General features: G+C 36.3%; 1 protein-coding gene across 3 annotated transcripts in view; it reads left to right on the top strand.

Annotated features, from left to right (window-relative positions):
• LOC120769259 (protein outspread) overlaps positions 1 to 21,349 on the top strand; it is a 168,045-nt gene that overhangs the window by 77,670 nt on the left and 69,026 nt on the right. For all 3 annotated transcript variants that reach the window (XM_040096161.1, XM_040096160.1, XM_040096163.1), the window contains one exon: positions 1,427 to 1,507. In XM_040096161.1, the coding sequence (XP_039952095.1) occupies positions 1,427 to 1,507 (81 nt within the window). The remainder of the gene's footprint in view (positions 1 to 1,426; positions 1,508 to 21,349) is intronic.

The following is a 21,349-nucleotide window of genomic DNA, read 5'->3' as shown; positions in this document are numbered from 1 at the left end:
TGGTGTATGTGAAGAATAACGGTAATTTTAATCAAAATTAGTCACAGGTAACAAATTCATTCTGCTGCATTTGCATTTATTCAAATTTACTACAACGCTCAATACCACAATAACGCCATTCAACCAACTCCACCCACTATCTAACAGCTGGACATTGCTTTACATTATTTCTGTTCACTTTAATTGTAATTACATTTTGCATATTTTTCTTTTATCCGCAATACTTGCAATGTGTCAACTGACTAATAGCCATTCGTAATACAACACTTAATAAATAACTTGCATTGCACTTCGGCGTTAAAGTCAAAGGGGTCGTTGATCGTTAGATTTTAGTAGGGTGGTGCCAATACACTGCACAACATTCTGCCATAAGGGAGAAAAAAGAACCAAATAAAATTTGTTTACCTTTTTTTCAAATTGCGCTTTCAGTTTTTCAATTAATTTCAGCCAAACTACTGAGTTTCCGCAGTGTTCAATCGCCACGTTAAACTACTTATTCACTTTATTACTTGTTGTTCGTTTTCGACTATTTCTTTTGCTTGCATTTACTCGTTTACTTTTTTGTGTGTTTCTTGGAATATCTCCATCTCCATTTCTTCTCCTATTTTTATTATTTTCCTAATTTACTTCTGTTTTGATATTTTCCGAAAAATTCAGAGCGGCGCTTTTGCGTCCATACTACAATTCACATTTTTTTCGGTAGTTGGCTCTACGCTGCCGAAATCCTCTCTAACCACGCTCGGCTCCAAACCAAAGATAAGGCGGTCGTTTGTTGGGGTTGTTGGGTCGTTGATTAGTGAGTGCCGCGTTTGTTGGTTAGTTGGTCGTTCGGTTTGTAGGTGGCTGAGCCACATTCAGCGATTGTCTTCACGTAATTGTCATTACCATTCACTATTAGTCATGTCAATGGGTTTCGCGAAACACACAATCAAAAACACTAATACAATTCAATCGGCTGTATACACCAGCACTCCACCATAATACTCACGTTCAATTTTGCGGTTAAAGTACTTACACGCGCAACGACTGTCCGGTAGCCACGGCGACAGTGCACGTAATGGCCCTAAAAGTAAGAAAAAATTATACACAGAAAATGAAGTAAATTGGAGCAATCAAAAGTTTGCTGCCACTGTTGTTGTTCCTTGGGCGCGAAAAATATCGACACTTTTTGTGCGCTTTATTGTAGGAAATTACTTAATATTATTTCCCTGTATTTACCGTTGCTGTAATAGCTTAGCAGCCACAGCATAAAAAATCATTTAATTCACATTTAATCTGGCTAGCGGTTTTTTGTTGCGCATTATCGATTGCCTATATAATTTCGAGAACTCACATTGAAATTGTGGTTTTAATTAAGAATTATTGCTTAACTAATTTATATTTATAACTAAACTGTCATTTTGTATGCTTTCTTTCCAATTTCAAGGCATCACGCAAGGTTTCGAAATGCGGTTACCTCTTCGTAGCACCCGATTGGGACTTTAGCAATCCGTTGTACAGAACAAAGGTAAGCCAAGTTTTGGTTTTTTTAAATTTTACTAAACAGAATAACTTTTAGAATGAAATTTATACCTAATAGAATCAGGAGATATATAGAATTTTGTTTTATTAATTTATATATATTATTATATTATATATTATTATATTGTAAATAGTAGAACGATAATAATGATTCAAATGCATGATTTCAGTTGTTGTGAGTAAAAGCTTAAATTACGAAATTTAATAGTAATATCTGTTATCGATTGACAATTTTTTCGCTCGCTACCTTTAAGCATAGCTCTCTCGTCGTACCTAAACATGACAAAATATTGAAAACAAAATAATATTCATTTTGTTGATTTGGAAATTTTAAAGCCTAAGATCTTGTATATAAAAATTACGTGTCATGTTGTTTGCCCGCGATGGACTCCTAAACTACTGAACCGATTTTAGCAAAATTTAACACTGGAACCAACATAAATGTACGCTCTATTAAGCGAGCATCTCCATAAACAACGCACATTGGCCGGTCACACAATTTGTTGATGTTTATAAAGTACAATATATTAAGCAGACAACTCTATTAACTGGACAGAACGGCTGGTAACCAGATATTGAGAAAGTAGCCTAAAATTCACTATTTTTTTCAATGAAATTTATTTGAATGGAATTTGAATTTCACCTTTATTCGTAAATTTAATTTTCACTGTATTGATTATTTTATTTGTGTATTATTTGAATAATAACAATTGGCGCAAAAATTAACTTCCGATGTTTTTTGGAGAAGGAAAAACTTTTTTAAAGAATGAAAAACTTTGATTCTGCTTGTGGATTATTTTTATTTGGTCTTTTAAATTTTTTTACATCAAGTCAAGGATATCATGTAAATGGCCGCCACCACAGTTGATTGTCATTTGATCCCATTTTATGGCATTTTCCATCACTTTGGCCAGAATTCCGGCAATAGGTCCTCACATTCTTGACGGATATTATCTTTAAGTGCTGCAAGAGTCTGAGGCTTGTTGACATAAACCCCCGACTTTAAAAAGCCCTACAAAACGAAGTCTGGAGCGGTCAAATAAGGCGATCTTGCTGTCCAGTGCAAACGCCAAACGGGAGATTAGGCGCCCGGGTAATGCATCCTTCAGCATATCGTTTGTGGCACGCAGTGTTGCGTACCAATGCTTATTTATGTGTATTTCGCATGTGTTTACTACACAAATGTAAAAAGAGAACTGACATTAGAGGTCAATTGCAAAATTTATAGCATCTTTTGATTATCTTCCGACTTTTGCGCCACCGTTAAGTATAAAATGTATACCACAGCAACGCGTGGCCGGATCCACTAGTACATATACAATGGTCACATAATTAAGGACACTCCGTTTTCCGTTTTATCTTTTAAGTTATAGATTTACTGAAAATTTAATTAAAAAATTGTTTTCAATGCAACGTCCGACAAAAAATGAATCATATATATCTATTTTGACTTGGTCAACTAATTAAGGACTCTTCAGATTTTTGTTTAGTATATTGAAAATAATTCTAAAAACTCAAAATTTTATTATGAATTAATGTTTTAAGTTAGTATTTTGTCGTATAGCCTTTTGATTCAAGCACAGCTTTGCATTCTGAAATAATTCTGCAGCATTTTTGCTTGACTTTTTCCCCAAACTTCTTTTGACATCTGCCCAGAGGTTTTCGATTAGATTTAAGTCCGGACTCTGGGTAGGCCAGTCCAAAACCTTAATGTTTTCTAATGAAAGCCAAGTTTTAACACTCCTAACAGTATGCTTAGGGTAGTTATCTTACATAAAAATATGTGTCCCTCTATAAATAGCTTCATTGTAATCGACAATATATCTTTATATAAATATGGGTCCATTCTTTGAGTTATCCGTCGAATAGGACCTGCACCGTACAACGAAAATGCAGCCCAAACCAAAATACTGCCTCCACCATGCTTAAGCGTTTTTAAAGTGTATCGAGGGTGAAGTTCCAAACAACAAGTTAAATTTGGATTCAGTGCTCCACAGTATTTGTTTCCAAAAATCTAAGGGTTTTCCGATATGCTCCTTCGCAAATTTATTACGACTCTTTGAGTTTTTGTTTGACACGTGCGGTTTTCTTCTTGCACAACCCCGTAGCAGAATTTCAAAAAGACAACGTCTGATGGTTCGTGTTGATGCATCGTTGGTCAATTGATCCTTTATCGTGCCGAGAATTTGGCTGGAAGTTAAAAAAGGATTCGCCTTGCTAGCTGTACAAATTACACGATCGTCCTCTGAAGTAGTCTTTCTAAATCGTGTTTTCTTATTTTGTATGAATCGAACATTGTGAACCATAGATTTTGAGCACAAAAGCTGTTTCGCTCCGGCTTTAATGGACATTTTTTCCTTCACTTACTTGTAAATAATAATTTTCCACAGTTCTGGAGTATAACTCTTTTATCGACACATGTATATGTAAATGATCAGCGTGACAAGCTGAGTCGATCTAACCATATCTGTTTGTCTGTCAATATATACGCGAACTAATTCTCTGTTTTTGAGATTTCGATCTGAAATTTTGCCAAGGTCTTTTTTCTCAAAGAATCTGCTCATTTGTGGCTACCTCCGATGTCAGACCACAATAGCATACTGCCAAACAAACTGAATGATCTATTGTTTCGACCGATCCATATAGTATATACATACATAGCTGCCATAAAAACTGTTATATCAAAATTATGTTCTTATGTGAAAAACTTTTTTCTTTGATAAGTTATTTTCAATTTCCGAAAAAATTATTCAGATCGGATCACTGCAGCGTATAGCTACCATACAAACAGTCCGATCAAAACCAAATTATTTTTATTTGCGAACAGTATTACAGCTTCGGTGTAGCTGAAGTTAATAATACTTTTTGTTTTATTGGTCAAATTGTATATACACAATATGTATAATACACGTATGTATGTATGTTTGCCAACACCAAAGTAAACAAATTTGCTGCACCTTTAAATGGCACGTCTGTTCTCCAGCTCCCACATCACTACTGCGCCTCAATGAGAAGCATTAATGCACAATTTAAATAATGATATCTATAAATGCGATGAAAAAACGAAACTGCAACCAAAAATGCATTTTAATGAGCTGCATTGAGCAAAGAATGCAGACACCTCTGGGCTGTTTAGAAAATCATGAATGAAGTGAAACGCCTAAACAAAGCTGGCGTTTTTATTCAACAATTAGTACATATAAGGATAAATAGCACATGAGCATATTACATATACGTATATACTAGATATATGTATATGTATGTATATCTTGTATATGTATAAGCCGCTGTGACAAAATCTCTAGCATTATGCATGTGTGCACCACATGTGAGGTTTTGTTCTTGTATGCTCATTTACAGGGTGGTCTTCTATGCGCTTAAAGCGTATAATTTGAGAGTTCTAATACTTTTTTTTTAAATAGTTAACATTACTGCTTTCTTTGTTCCTGATAAATTATTTGAAACTAGGCATTCAGTATAGCTGTTGAGACTTCTTCATAATCGAATACCGTTACAAAGAGAGTAAACAAAAGCTGCAAATTTCGCTCTTTCAAACAAATGTGCTCTTGTGTTAAAAAAGCTCCTCAAAAAATGTATTAATACTCAACTCTGTGAAACACCCCATAAGTTCATTATTTAAATTACGTTTTTAGAAATTATTTATTACCTGTGTTATTTATTTGTTATTCATGCGCGTAAAAATGCTAATTAGTTGCACTGATTTGAAATAGAAATACACGTATATAATAATGTGAGCTGGCGTGTTGTCGGTTGACCCAATATGGTTAATAGATAATTTGCAATAGGTGATAAATGCCAGATTTATTAGTGCAAGCGAAGCGTATTTGTAGCTGACTGTGTACGTTATTACTTCATGGTTGTTGTTTCTAACACCTACACAAATTTTTTTTACTAAAGTTTTCAAATACGAACATGAAAACAAACAAAATATGCAACACTTCCTACACCCTCCTACATTGCCTCTGCTCTTCTGAATGTAGTAATTTGTAGCCAAGTAGACAAATTGTTTTCCATACTCACATGTACTCGTTAAATACCCTGAAATAAACTAGTTGTATGACTTCAGCATAGTTATTTCATAGCTAATTGTCATTCACAGTGTTTGTGCTGGAGCTTAAATACCGATGCTCCGCTTACTTAGTATGCCTAACACATTTTGTAGCGGATTAAGTCTACGGCTTCGACATTTAAATGCAGATATTTAAAATAGAGCAACGTAGATGTGCGTTTTCATACACCCCTGAAAAATGTTGCATAGGGTATAATAGTTTTGTTAAAATAAAAATTGCTTGGAAATTCTTAAAACAAAATAGCGTTATACATACATACATATGTGTTATACATAGCAAATTATTGAAAATTAAAATAATTTGTCTGCTCGTCCCTTCAACAGAACACCCACTTCTACGACGGTAGGGTTTGCGCCATTGCCACCGATACTTTATCCATTAGTATGAACTACTCATACTCAACAATTTTCAAGAAAGAATATAATATTCACCTCCAAATCTGTGGAAAGCCTGTCGGGCCTGAGCCTATAGGGTATCTACAACTACTTATAACTGCGTTATACATATAAAAAATTCATGAAATACATATGTATATTAAAACAAGAAAAAACGTTAACTTCGGTTGCACCGAAGCTAAATACCCTTCACAGGTGCATTTCTGTTAGTAACTATGTGTTCAGTTTATATGGAAGCTATATGCTATAGTAATCCGTTCTAAACAAGTTTTTTAGAGATTACATTGTTGCCTTAGAAAATAAAATATATCAAATTTCGTGAATATATCTTGTCAAATGTGAAAGTTTTCCATACAAGCATTTGATTCCGATCGTTCAGTTTGTATGGCAGCTATATGTTATAGTGGTCCGATATCGGCCGTTCCGACAAATGAGCAGCTTCTTGAGGAGAAAATGACGTTTGCAAAATTTCAAAACGATATCTTAAAAACTGAGAGACTAGTTCGTATATATACAGACAGACGGACAGACTGACAGACGGACAGACTGACAGACGGACAGACTGACAGACGGACAGACAGACGGACATGGCTAAATCGACTCAGCTCGACATACTGATCATTTATATATATACTTTATAGGGTCTCCGACGATTCCTTCTGGGTGTTACAAACTTCGTGACAAACTTAATATACCCTGTTCAGGGTATAAAAATTATAAGTATGGTTCTAGACTAAATAATATGTAATAATACTCTTGGATGTCATAAAACTAGCGGGGAAATATAAATTTCGTTTCGGACAAGAAGACGATAGTTATTAAATGAACAAGTCAGGCACATCGCTGATATTACCCATATTGAATTTTGATTCTTAAAATTTATAAAGATGCATATTATTCCTACGAGCTAGGCTAAAAGTTCGGATAAAAATAAAACATTTTTTGACAAAAATTAACTTTTTTTATTCATGGTTACCATCGTATGCCACAGAGTTTTCAAAGTATTAACTTCCTCTTTATGTCTCTTAAGGTCTATTCTACCATAATGATACCAGTTGACCGTATTACAGTTATTATGACATAGACACTGGAAAAATCGATCTATATATTTTCGCCAACCTTCTATATGAACCAAATAATTATTTTCATCATCAGAATAAACTTATTATATGAATATGTATGTACAAGGTGCATTCCAAAAAAACAAAACAATTCGTTTTTTCGGCAAAATCAATTTATTTTATTCAAAATAGTCTTCTGCTTCAATGTAGCTTTCTGCACGGTCCAAAAGCATGTCGAACGAGTGTTTTAGCTACGTCTCCATAACGCTTTCCTTTCATGGGCAAAGGCATTTTTCCGAAAATGAAGAAGTCTCACGGTGCCATATCAGGTGAATACGGGGAGTGGTTAATGGTTAAAATGTGATTTTTGGTCAAATAATCGGTTTAATGATGTCCTTCGAATGTTAGATTCTGAGCAATTCTTAGTCGTCAGTCAATTTCTGCGGAACAAACCGTGCACACACCTTTCGTAACCCCAAATGTTCGGTCAAAATGCGATAAATCGATGTTTTGGAGATGTTCAATTCCATTTCCATAAATTTCAATGATAATTTCGGCTGAGTTTTGATGAATTCATGATTTCAATGGAATTTCCGGTGATCACGGATTTTGATTGGCCCACATGTTGATCATCATTTATGTCCTCACGATCACTTTGAAAACGTTGAAACCACTCTCTGCTACGAAGTAAGCAATCATCGCCATAAACTTGTTTGATCAATTGAAACGTTTCGATAAAAGTTTTACCAATTTTAAAACAAAATTTAATGTTGCCTCTTTGTTCACAAACATACTGACACTTAAAATGCAATAACTTTACTTCCAATCGATGAAATGTCATGAAATTCTCACTGGACAATCGATAAAGATAGCAGAGTCTAACGGACCAGTCGGCATATATCTTTAAAAAGCTTTGATCCCAAGAAAATCGTATAGAGTTTATAAAAAAAAAAATAGGTGCCAAAACCGGTAAATTATATATCTGTAAATATTTACATACTTAATTATTTGGAGAGTTACTTGGATAAAGTTTGGTTGTGAGAATTTAATCGATGACAAACAAAAAGACTCCTCGTTTAGAATATTTTACTATTCAAGTATGTATAATATAAATCTCTACTGTCAACAAAGTTATAATATTTTTTACAACCATGAAACGTACGGTTGGGGAAGCATTTCGATATAATATAAAATGAAATGTATGACAACGTCGGCTCATGAATAGATTTAACGGTTACGGCAATTTGTCACTACGCCTATAGCGTTAGGAAGTGTGACAGGTGTGAATGGCGACGGTCTTTGAGGTTTATGTATGCATACATACATATGTAAATAAGTATTCATATGTACATATATGTATTCGTATGCATCACAGTGGCTTCTGTATTTCCTGTGACAAGCGTAATGGGTGTTATTGACAGCAAAGTTGTGTGCAGTTGATATGCATTTGCATGCCGCAGCAGTTTATGAAGGCCCACCACTGTGCTGAGCTGTTATTGAGCTTAAAATTTGTTTGAAAAGAGGTTTATAAATAGACACATAGACACTATGTGATTATTGTGTCTGACAAATTTAAGTAGCATAATTTATATTCAATGCCATGGCGGCAAGCTCCACCTTAATTAAGTAAGCAATAATGTATAAAGTAAGTAAAGGAAAAAAATTTATATTACATATATACATATATGGATTTCTAAAAATTTAATTATAAATATAATGTACTTTCAGAATATTATTACATACGTTTATAATAAAGTTAATTTTATTAATTAATGCATGAATTAAATAAGTGAAGTACACATTCCAAGTGGTCATCTTTTACTTTCACACAAGTCCTCAACCAATTCGGCCATTGATAAATAGTAGCATATTCAGTTTTTATTGGATTGACGACAAAAAATTATTTGAGACTCTCCAAATTTCTGTGGTGTATTCATGCTCTCCAACTCTGACGCAAACTGTAGTACAATGGATTAAAATCAGGAATATTGCTTTTAAGCCACTGCTGGGACTGCTCGTTTTTGCCTTAAGTGCTAGAGCAAAATCTTAGTGGAATCATCACTGCAGGACAGAATTTATTGCAAGATAAAGTTTATAAATTTTATGCATATGTGTATATGTAAGTTATTTGCGAAAATTTGACCCTTAAGGATTATGCTCTCAAGTTCGTTTAAATTATGGAGAGATTAATTGCCAAAAACTACTGCATGAACCTACACAAAAATTTTGTGTGTAACTCTGATCTCTGATATAGTCGTATTTACTGATTCTTTTACCGCATTACAGCTTGTCAAAACTAAATATTCCATGTGAAACCCAAAAATACTAGCCAAAACCTTGGCGGGCGCTTTGTACAACTTTCCTAAGCAACAACCAACCATTAAGCGGACTACCGTGTATTCATGTTTAATCCATTGTCGTGAAGTCATTTTTATTGCTTTCAATTAGTAACAAATCCTTCGAAAGTCGAAAATTTTGGTCGATCCATTTAGAAGCTTCCAGCAACGATGTTTTCACCTTTTCCACTGTAAACAAAACTAGCAGAGATCTGAAAGTGATAAGGCCAATAATTTGAGAACTATTGGGTGAAAAGTTGTTAAACTTTGATAGTATTCTAGTTTCTTAGTACATTGAGGAAATGATACAGTTTTTTGTTTGTGAAGATCTGTTGGTCAGGCTAAGGACTATCAGCCTGTGCAGTAAAATTGATCAGGGATTTCTTGAACTATTGACTACATGAGTATCTCGCTCAACTCATGATTTCCGAAATCCGCAGAAGTGAAGTAGACAAAGAGTACCTACAGCATATCCATTAAGATTATAGAACTGTTTACAAAATAACTGCACCTAAATAACAGTGTTTTTAAAAGCTATTTACAAATACTTCTCTTAACAACACAAACTATAACACCGCTATAACGTGACCTAACCTTGTTTGACCCTTTCAGGCGCTCTCATATTATTAAAAACCCTTCAAATACACGCTGCGACATCGTTGCACCAACTTGATGCCACTTTTATTTATTTATTGTCATTATTATTATGCATAATATGGTATGTAAATTAGTGTTAATTAACTTTTATACCACAGCACTTCCTTATGCATAAAAGTATGCCTCGTACGAGACTAAAAACCTTGCAAGCGACTAAGTCGCATGAAGTACTTTGTAGCAGCCACTCAACTACCGGATAGTATGGTGCCAGTGCCACTTCAGCGAACGAGTGGCAAGTGGCAGGAACTCACTATTCTTGTTTAGCTTTTGCAAAAACAAGGCAGTAATAACAGCGGGTGAGCATGTGCTAAGTATGAGCTGCAAACGCATCGAGGCAGCTTGCGTTGCGCTTTCAATGGAAACTGCTTCCTGGCTCAATTAATAATAAAGTATAAAAAACAAGTAAGGAAGAGCTTAGTTCGGGTGAAACCGAACATTTTATACTCTTGCAACTTGTAAAAATCCAAGACAGGGAAATACTACGGATATAAGTTGTTAAATCAATCATATAGAATAAAGCCAACCGTATGTTCGAAAATCCTGATATTAGTTATGTGGGAGCTAGGCCACGTTTTTGCTCAAATTTAACTATTTTTTGAACAAAGATACACTGTTATGGGTAAAACACGCTTTCTTATTTTCACTGGGATAACTCACATATTGACCCATGTATACGGTACAAAGTCACCCGGAAGTTTGAAAATCTTTATATTAGGTATATGGGCCTAAGGGAAGTATTGGTCCGATTCAACCAATTTTTGACATACAGACATACCATTAGAAGAGCAGAATTATCCCTGAATTTCAGTTATATGTATAACACATTGACCGACATTTTCGATCAAAAATCAACCATGGGTAACGGGGTCTAAATATTAGGTATCTAGAGGCTTGTACAGTTTTTATTGGATTTAAAAAAAATTTGGTCATTAAATGGCATACACTAACGGCATTATTCGTGCAAAGTTGTATCCTCTTATAAGAATTGCTTCTTGATTTGTGTACTGGAAACTGATCGAATGAAGTGGAATTTAAAGTTGTGCTATATGGGAAGTAGGCGTGGTAGTTTTCCGATTTCGCTCATTTTCACAAGGTGACATAGAAATATGAAAAAATACAACATACCAACTTTTGTCGAAATCGGTCAGTCGGGTCTCGAGATATGGGATTTCACCAAAAAGTGGGCGTTACCACGGCCATCGTCCAATTTTCACATCGACTCTCATAAAGCTCTCTCATACCATCTGGGTGGAAAAATTTAAGATCTTCGGCGTATTTAGTTATTGATTTATCGCGCTTTAAGTAGTACCGTTATATGGCGAGTAAACGGGGTTTTCATCCGGTTTCATCCATGCTCACAATATTAGTAAGAGTTCTTATAATATTCGTGCTGAACGAATTCGGTTATTGTAGCTTAAGTAGTTTATTAATATACATTATACTTATTAGAGGTTGGGGCCACTCCCACTTTTTCAAAATATTTTCGCTAAGATGTCCCTGGCTACAGCAATCCCCTGTGTCATGAGTTCTATATCTTAGTTTAGTGCTTAGTTATGGCACTTTATATGATTTCGGTTAATGGCGATTTGTGGGAGTGCCAGTGGTCCGATTACACCCATCTACGAACTCGAACTCGAACTTTTTTTTGTACTAAGAATCTTGCATACCAAGTTTCATGAAGATATCTCAATTTGTACTCAAATTACAGCTTGCATGGATGGACGCACGGACAGACAGACAGTAAAACGGATTTCAACTTTTCTAGTCACCCTGATCATTTATATATACATATATATAACCCTATATCTATCTCGATTAGTTTTAGGTGGTACGTACAACCGTAAGGTGAACAAAATTTGCAATCACAGGTAGTTGTCTCGAAAAAAGAGATGCAGATACCTGAATAATAGCTATCACTTTTGGTTGTACTTCTTTATTGGCGTAGACGCCGGTTATACGGTTATACTTTGATTGCTCTTCCTTTTCGCTGTTTGACGCCAATTAGAGATTCCAAGTGTAGCCAGGTCTTTCTCCACCTGGTCTTTCTAACGGAATAGAGGTCTTCCTCTTCCTCCGCTTCCCCAGCGGGTACTGCGTCGAATACTTTCAGAGCTGAAGCGTTTTCATCCATTCGGATGACATGACCTAGCCAGGGTAGCCACTGCCTCTTAATTCGCTGAACTATGCCAATGATGTCGTCTCTCTACTATATAGCAGGACGGGAAAAATGAGAGACTTATAGAGTTTGGTTTTTGTTCGCCGAGAGAGGACTTTACTTCTCAATTGCCTACACTGTCCGAAGCAGCACATGTTAGCAAGAGTTATTCTGCGTTGGCTTTCGAGGCTGATATCGTTTTTTGTGTTAATACTGGTTCCAAGATGTTCGAAATTATCAACGACTTTGAAGTTACTATGACTGTCAACAGTGACGTTGAAGCCAAGTCGCGAGTACGACGACTGTTTGTTTGGTGACAGGAGATATTTCGTCTTGCCCTCGTCTCATCCAGTCTGGAGAAAGCAAAACTAACGGCGCAGATGTTGAGGTGAATGATATCAATATCATGGGCGTACGCCAACAGCTGTACAGAAAATTGTACCTGCTCCATTAAGATCTGCAGCTTGAATTATTTTCTTCATACTAGATGATACTTTGTCTGAAACGTCGTTCTTAAGATTTTCCGAAAACTAAAAAAAAATCGACTTGTCTGATTTTGTTTGACAAACAATATCGATGGGAGCAAAAGTTTGGGAACTATAAGGAAGTGTTTAGAAAATATTAGCACGACACATTTACAAAATTTTTACCTATCGCTTTACCAAACTCTGCAAATCGACAACAGGATGCTCGTTAGTTTAAGAAAAGTGTGCTGTGATATTAATGGGCACCTCCTGACAGTGCTCTGCGTCAGCATAGATGGATACTAACAAAAACGTCACACCAACAAGATTTTAATCAGTGCGCTGTTGCATTACCACTCCATCACCATCGTTCAATTTGCAGTTTTATCATCTACATAATCAACAGCATCACCATCAACATTAACCAACATATTTTATTTATTCATAATTATGCCAGTGTCTCGCTAAAAACATCACCAATCGTAAAATTTGAATGCGCTCCGCCACTTCACCAGTTGCCGCTAGGAGCTAATGCATTAGAAAACGCGCAAGGCGCACGCGTGCGCTAACAAACTTGCAACCTTGTTAGGCGTGCAAGTGTTGTTGAAAGTATTTTTTTGCGCACAGATTTCATTATACAAACACATACATATCGCTTATATTTCCTACTTGTTGTCTTACCACTTTTGCTAACATCTTCGGTGACTACCCTCACCCGGTCTGGCCCACTGGCCGGACTGACTGTCTGTTTGCTATACACTTTTTGTGGCGCGTAGACGCTTCCTTTTCACGTAAAATTAAGTGGCTTTTCATTTCTGCTATGAAGGAGACAGTGCATAATAAAAAAAAACTAAATGAATTGACTGCATTTCCGCGGTGCACAAAGTACATTGGGGCAAGTGGCAAGCTCGCGCAGTGCAGCAGTTGCTGTTACAGTGGCACGTCCCCTTTTGCAACATGGCAACAAGTCATCATTACGTGGCCAGCACACACACACATATAAGTATGTATGTATGTATACCTGCATTTACTGATTGCTGAGAGGCACCGTTTCGTACATAGCTGCCTTGACTGGCGCGATGCGCGCTGCGCGCTGCCAGATATGCAAACTATCTTATCTTGTTGTAAAAGCTTATCGTTGACGTTTTGTGCGCATTTTTGCACTTCCATCAACGCATTGCCAGAGCGAGTAGCACCGGTCGCACAGCAACTCAGCCGCGCCACATAACAATTATGTACACTGGCAGCAGCAGCAGCGATCAAATTGAATCTGTATGTATGTACATATGTTTGTATTTTTGTATGTTAGTCCGCATGCAGGATGTTGTTGCTTTTATTAAAGCTGCATGCCAGTGTTTGCAACTAAACGAAACGTTTTCGCTTCCTATCTACTAGTGCAACATATACACACATACACACACAGCTAAACATAAATGTACATATAAATGTATGTTGTTAAAACGTATTTATGTGTGCGTAGCAGACGCTAGCCCTCGGTGTACACCCCTTTTGGCCAAGGGAGTTAAGTAGCATCATGTTAGCCCGGTTGTGCAACAATAGGTTTGTTGCATTTAGTTATGAACGCTTCGCAATTTTTCGCTGTATGTTCGACGTACATATATATGTATTGCATACTAACAAATTGGTGTATATGTATGTATATAAACGAATATTCGCATGTAGCTTGGAATTATGATAAATTTCCATGCAAATTGCTGCGATTAACTTGTCAAAGCAAATTATCGGAAATTATTCCATGTAACTGCGTGTACTGCACATAAAGCGTACATACAGCATATATACTTACATACATACATGCTTGCAGTTTGGTGCATGCGCATGTCAATCTTTCACCACCTTCCATGATATTTAATGGCTGTCTGCGTACCTACCATTCAACGAAATCGTTTTGAAAGCGTAAAAGTTCACAATGAATAATTGGTGTAGCGCTTATTAAGATGCACTCACAAACATATGTATGTATAAGTAAATAGTCGCATTCATACATATTTATTAAAATAGATTTTAAAACGAGCTCTCAATGAGAACTTGAGCAACTTTTAAATGTCTCATTAATAAAAAAAAGTAAGTTGATTAATCAAATTCATATAATAATGGTTGTCAAAAAAGTCTTGCGGTATTTTCGCTAGTTGGCGCTGAAAGCGCGTAGTTCTAGTTTTATTCGTCGCATCGGGTCATGCTATACCTTTTTGGAAAGCTCATTTCACGCGCTACCACGTGAGTTATAGCGTCGCAATGTTGGAGCAAAATAAAGAGTAAATACGGCATATTTTACAGTACTACTACGATAAAGGCAAAAATGCATCTCAAGCCGCCAATAAAATTTGTGCAGTTTGTGGACCAGATACAGTTTCCATTTCCACCGCACAACGATGGTTTCAACGTTTTCGTTCTGGTGTAGAGGTGGTCGAAAATGCGCCACGCTCCGGAAGGCCTGTCGTCGAAAATTGCGATAAAATCGCTGAAAAGGTCGAAAGAGACCGGCATAGTAGCAGCCGTAGCATCGGTCAAGAGCTGGGCATGAGTCATCAAAAATTCATTTCAATTTCAATAAAAAAAAAATTTAATTAAAATACCGCAAGACTTTTTTGACAACACATTATTAGGGTGTCAAATATCCCTTCCGCTTTTTGCTATTTATTCAATGCTTTATAAAAAATTTTACAGTGATCGGATTTAGTTCAAATATGCACCGTTTCGTTCGATAATCTGTTTCCATCTAGATGGCAACTCGTAGAAGCCCCCCTCCTTATTTGCGAAGAACTCGGACAGCCACTTTTCACAAGCCTCTTTTGATTTTTTATTTCTCATCTCTCTTTTATTTTTACACCAACAAGGGCGTTCGCCATGGAGAGGAACAAGTGGTAATCTCTTGGCGCTATGTCCGGGCCATAGGGTGCGATAAAACCTCCCATCCGAGCTCCCGTAGCTTCTGACATGTCATCGACGAAGTATGTGGTCTGGTGTTGTCCTAGTGGAACATAGCCGTCAATTCCGGCTTGGCCACTGTTTGGGACGATTCATCGGCCTTCGACCACAACCATTTTCGCTTGATATTATTGTATGTGATCCATTTTTCGTCACCAGTCACCATCCGCTTCAAAAATGGGTCGAGTTCGTTTCGTTTCAGCAGCATATCGCAAGCGTTGATTCGGTCCAGAAGGTTTTTCAAGGTCAAGTCATACAGCACCCAAACATCAAGCTTTTTTGTGTATCCAGCCTTCTGCAGATGGTTTAAAATGGTTTGGTGACTAACTCCCATCTTCTGGGCGATGTCGCGAGATGCCACATGCCGGTCTAACTCGACCTTTAGCAGAGGGGATCGCAGTAACAAGGGGCGCCTGTAGGCTAAAAATTTTGAAAAAGTGGTCATGGACCCGCCCTCTGATGGTTTAATGTAAATAGTTGCGCTAAATGTCACAGCAAAATAATCGTTAGTGTTTAGTATACGCTTGTCTTTCTGAAGTACATAAAGTGCATTAGGCGATTTTTACGATGAGTGAAATTACGCAAGATAGATTCTATTACAATTGGATAAAATTTTGTATGCGGAATCAAATTTCTATTGCCGAAACGTTCAGAATTTTTAAAAAGGTCTTCGGTGATAATTGTGTTTTTGATTGCTATAAATTATTCAAAGAGAGTCGAGAACGCGTTGACGACGAACCACGTCTAGGATGATCAACACGTTAATAAAATTAAGGAATTGGTTTTTTAGTACTATTAACAGTCAGAGATCTTACGGATATAGTTAGAATATAGAAAGGGTCAGTTAAAGCCACTATGAAAGATTATTGGTTCCAAAATCACTAACAGCTTCGCGTTAACAATGATTTCCGACTACTACATAGGATATCATGAAACGTATTATTACTAGCGATTAGCTTGGATATATGTTTACGACCCGAAAATAGATGATCAATCGGCCGAATATCGTGGCAAAGCTAAGTCGAAGCTGAAAAAAACACTTCAAAACAGGTCAAAAATCAAGACTATGTGGACAGTTTTATCGAGGTGTGGTGTGCTCCGAATTCTCTCCGACGTAATGTTATGCGTCAGCTATTTGTAAAAATAGCCATGAATTATGGGCCGACAACTTTTGGTTTTTGCACCACGATAATATACTTGATACATTGGTTCCTCGAAAATTTTTCGCCAAATTTTCAACCAATATAATGTCACAACCATCGTATTCACCTTATTTAGCTTCGTGTGACTTCTGGCTATTAAGCAAACTCAAACGACCGCTCCGCGGAAACCGTTTCCAGTTAATTGAAGACATTATAAGTGAATCGCTACGCGGATTGAAGACTATTCTTGAAATTGACTTTAACAACTGTTCGGTTGCATAAGGATCAAAGGGGAACTTGAGAGGGACGATATAGATTTTTAATAAAAAAATTAAGAATTTTAAAATTATCAAAAAGTCTTACTATATTTTGCTCACAGTCCGTAAAAAGTGATTGATGCCAAACATTTATGATATAAACAAAACTATTATTTGTGATGTGATTCAATTGATATAACCAAATTGTTTTCCGATTGTTTTGATCTCATGTGTTTTGTATACGGAAAACATTTTTTTTCACAAAAAATTATAGGCTTCTGTTTCATAGTTTCTATAAAACTATATCGTAAAATCGTATACAATTTCTAGTGTTTAGGTTTGATAATAGAAAAAATAGATTTAGCAGAAAGGTAAGTAAAAATCGAATATTTGAAACTTCGGAAACAATAATAGCCGATTCGCTTGTTGAAAAAAGAAGCATATCACAAATGAGTATACGTTAGAGGACATCTAGGGTACTATAAGAAATCTCTTATGACTATTGTCTGGAGTAGATTTCGTTATAAGATTAGTTTAATAGTTTATTTGTTTCTATTTTCTGTTTAAACGTTACATACCATATATATATGTACGTATTTTTCTAGTTTTCTAAATAAATTTATTTTGAATCCATAATGAAAAGTGGGAGTGTAGGAAGTTTAATCCCATTTGAGTTCTAAAGATAGTTTAATCGACATATTTCTGTCAAGTAGGTCATTGCCTTAAAAGCTATTATAAGCCGTCGAAAACAAAGCTTTAAACTAGTTAATATGCTCATTGCAATACTTTAATCAAAGTTGTGATCCTTTCGCTGTTAAACGGAGTGCAAATAAATTCGGTTGCCATCAACTATTTTCGAATGTGCAGATAATTTCTTAATGTGAATGAAGGATGATACTACATACATACATATGTATGCATATACATAGCTTTGCATGTTGATTTTGTTTTTTTCAAATGCCCATTGAAGTTTGCTTATTTGAACCAAAAAAGACGTTTGCATAAAAAATCAACTTGTGAAAAAACGGACATACTAATGTGTTGATTTTAATGATTGTTTTTAGTGAAATCAGAAATATTTTCTTTCATTGGCAATGGTAAAAGCGTACTAAATTCGCAATTAATTGCAGCATCTAAGAATTGATTAGGTACATGCATATGTACATACAAATACTTCTATATTTGCATGTCCAACAGTGAAAATAGTTTGCCAAGTTTATGAGCAGTGACGAAATCAATCGGATACACCTTCGCAAAAGTTGCTGCGATTAAAAGTTATTATCACTAAACTTCGATCTAACCGGCAGCAAGTATGTTAAATTACATACATATGTACATATGTACATACCTTTATCCCTGTATTATTTCAGATATTATACGCTTGAGTAGTTGTTGCTGTTGTGTCTGTGTGAAACTGTTACGAGTACGCAGTACGAAGCATTCATTGTTCGTGAGAAAAAACCATTTCCCGCCGCCACTAAGTCAAGGCAGCCCAGCCGACAGATGAATCAACCAACAAAGTACGTACAAACGAGCAGGCTAACCGACTGGTGGATCGGCTGATAGGCAGTAGTATTATGTGAACAATAAACATTTAGAAAAACTATCAGCGCACAATGAAATAAGCGACTAGAACAGGCCGAAAACAACAGTGTGTAAAAGCAGATCAGCAACAAATAAGCGAAAAAGTCGGTGAAAATACTTGAATTATAATACATATAAATATATATATGTACATACTACACATGATACCTGTATTAGTTGTGTTACTTCAACAAAACTGCGCACAGCAACAAACACCGTGAAGGCAGCCAACGAAATGTAACGGTGTAGCAACAACAAAAAGCACGCAAAAGCCGCGAATTCGATGGAGGCAAGCACATTGACTTGATGGCCGTCCCACCGACAGTCGTAGGTTCGCCCATGTGTCGGCCATTCGTACGGCCGTTGCGGTTGCCGCTAGAAAACCATTCAGCCATTAAATGCCGTTATCTGCTGATTACACAATAAAGGCAACAGCACAACAACAGCAACAGCAAATCTGCCATAAAATGTATTTGTATGTAGTTGCAACAGCATTGAGAACGGTGCAACAAAACAATTGCAATGACTTGCACACAAAAACAATGAAGGTGAAATATACAAGCCGGTCGCTAGACAGAATTAAAAGCGGCAGAAGCACAACGGTAGTAGTATTGATATTTTAAAACAACAAAATAATCTAATATTATAAGCCAAATAAACCAAACGCTACAACATGTTCATTTTCAACTGCCATGAAACATGCGATGAATTTGAAAACAATCGATTTAGAATGTACATAGTTTGAGGACTCTAAACTGTAGAGTCTAAAGCAGTTGTCGACATCCTTAAGGCCCATTCCCATAAAACTTTTCTCGCTTTGCGTGACAGTTCATACTGAAACTACGAAGTGCGAAAATCAAAGAAAATGCCACAATAAACGCTTTGCTTTCAGTGTATTGCTCTAATAAACCGTTGCTTGGCAAAGCATAAAAAGATGAGGGTCCAACATTTTGCCTGGTTTCGCGTCAAACATTTTTTATGTGAAAGTACTCATTCAAAGCCTATATCAAACTTTTCGGTCAAAACAAATGTCTGACGTAAAGCGAAGCAAAAGCTCTTTGTGAATTGGCCATTACACATTCAAACGTTTTATTATACCCTGAACAAGATATATTAAGTTTGTCATGAAATTTGTAACACTCAGAAAGAAGAGTCGGAGACCCTATAAAGTATATACATATATAAATGATCAGTATGTTAAGCTGAGTCGATTTGGCCATGTCCGTCCGTCTGCCCGTCCGTCCGTCTGTCTGTATATATACGAACTATTACCCCAGTTTTTATACTCTCGCAACAAAGTTGCTAAGGAGAGTATTATAGTTTTGTTCACATAACGGTTGTTTGTAAGTCCCAAAACTAAAAGAGTCAGATATAGGGTTACATATACCAAAGAGATTAGGGTGACGAGTAGAGTTGAAATCCGTCCGTCCGTCTGTCCGTCGGTGCAAGCTGTAACTTGAGTAAAAATTGAGATATCATGATGAAACTTGGTACGCGTATTTCCTGGCTCCATAAGAAGGTTAAGTTCGAAGATGGGCAAAATCGGCCCACAATATGGCGAAAAGCGAAAACCTATAAAGTGTCATAACTAAGCCATAAATAAAGATATTAAAGTGAAATTTGGCACCAAGGATCGCATTAGGGAGGGGCATATTTGGACGCAATTTTTTTGGAAAAGTGGGCGTGGCCCCGCCCCCTACTAAGTTTTTTGTACATATCTCGGAAACTACTATAGCTATGTCAACCAAACTCTATAAAGTCGTTTCCTTCAGACATTTCCATATACAGTTCAAAAATGGAAGAAATCGGATAATAACCACGCCCACCTCCCATATAAAGGTTATGTTGAAAATCACTAAAAGTGCGTCAACCGACTAACAAAAAACGTCAGAAACACTAAATTTCCGGAAGACATGGCAGAAGGAAGCTGCATCCAGGCTTTTTTAAAAATTGAAAATGGGCGTGGCGTCGTCCACTTATGGACCAAAAACCACATCTCAGGAACTACTAGACCGATTTCAATGAAATTCGGTATATATTATTTTCTTAACACCCTGATGACATGTACGAAATATAGGTGAAATCGGTTCACAACCACGCCTTCTTTGTTTAAGACATACATTAGGAACCAATGATGATAGTGGAATAAAATTTTACATAAATACGGTATTTGAAAAATAGGTAAATGACGGATAATGAAATCTCGATTATCACTTTATCATGCGAGAGTATAAAATGTTCGGTGACACCCGAACTTAGCCCTTCCTTACTTGTTAAGATATCGTTTTGAAATTTTGGAAACGTCATTTTCTCTTCAAGAAGCTGCTCATTTGTCGGAACTGCCGATATCGGACCACTATAACATATAGCTGCCATACAAACTGAACGATCGGAATCAAGTTCTTGTATATAAAACTTTTGCATTTGAAATTGTTCAGATCGGCTTACTATAGCATATAGCTGCCATACAAACCGAACGATCGGAATTAAGGGCTTGTATGGAAAACTTTGACGTGGTATCTTCACAAAATTTGACATGGATTACTACTTAAGGTAATAATATAATCTCCGAAAAAATTGTTCAGATCGGATTACTATAGCATATAGCTTCCATATAAACTGAACACATAGTAACTAAAAGAAATGCACCTGTGAAGGGTATATCAGCTTCGGTGCAGCCGAAGTTAACGTTTTTTCTTGATTTTTGAGTGTGTTTGCATAAGGAGATCGACTCAGC

Source organism: Bactrocera tryoni, chromosome 2 (genome assembly GCF_016617805.1).
Source record: "Bactrocera tryoni isolate S06 chromosome 2, CSIRO_BtryS06_freeze2, whole genome shotgun sequence".
Lineage (NCBI taxonomy): Eukaryota > Metazoa > Arthropoda > Insecta > Diptera > Tephritidae > Bactrocera > Bactrocera tryoni.
Note: the sequence above shows the minus strand (reverse complement) of the source record. Positions and strands in the feature narration are given on the sequence as shown.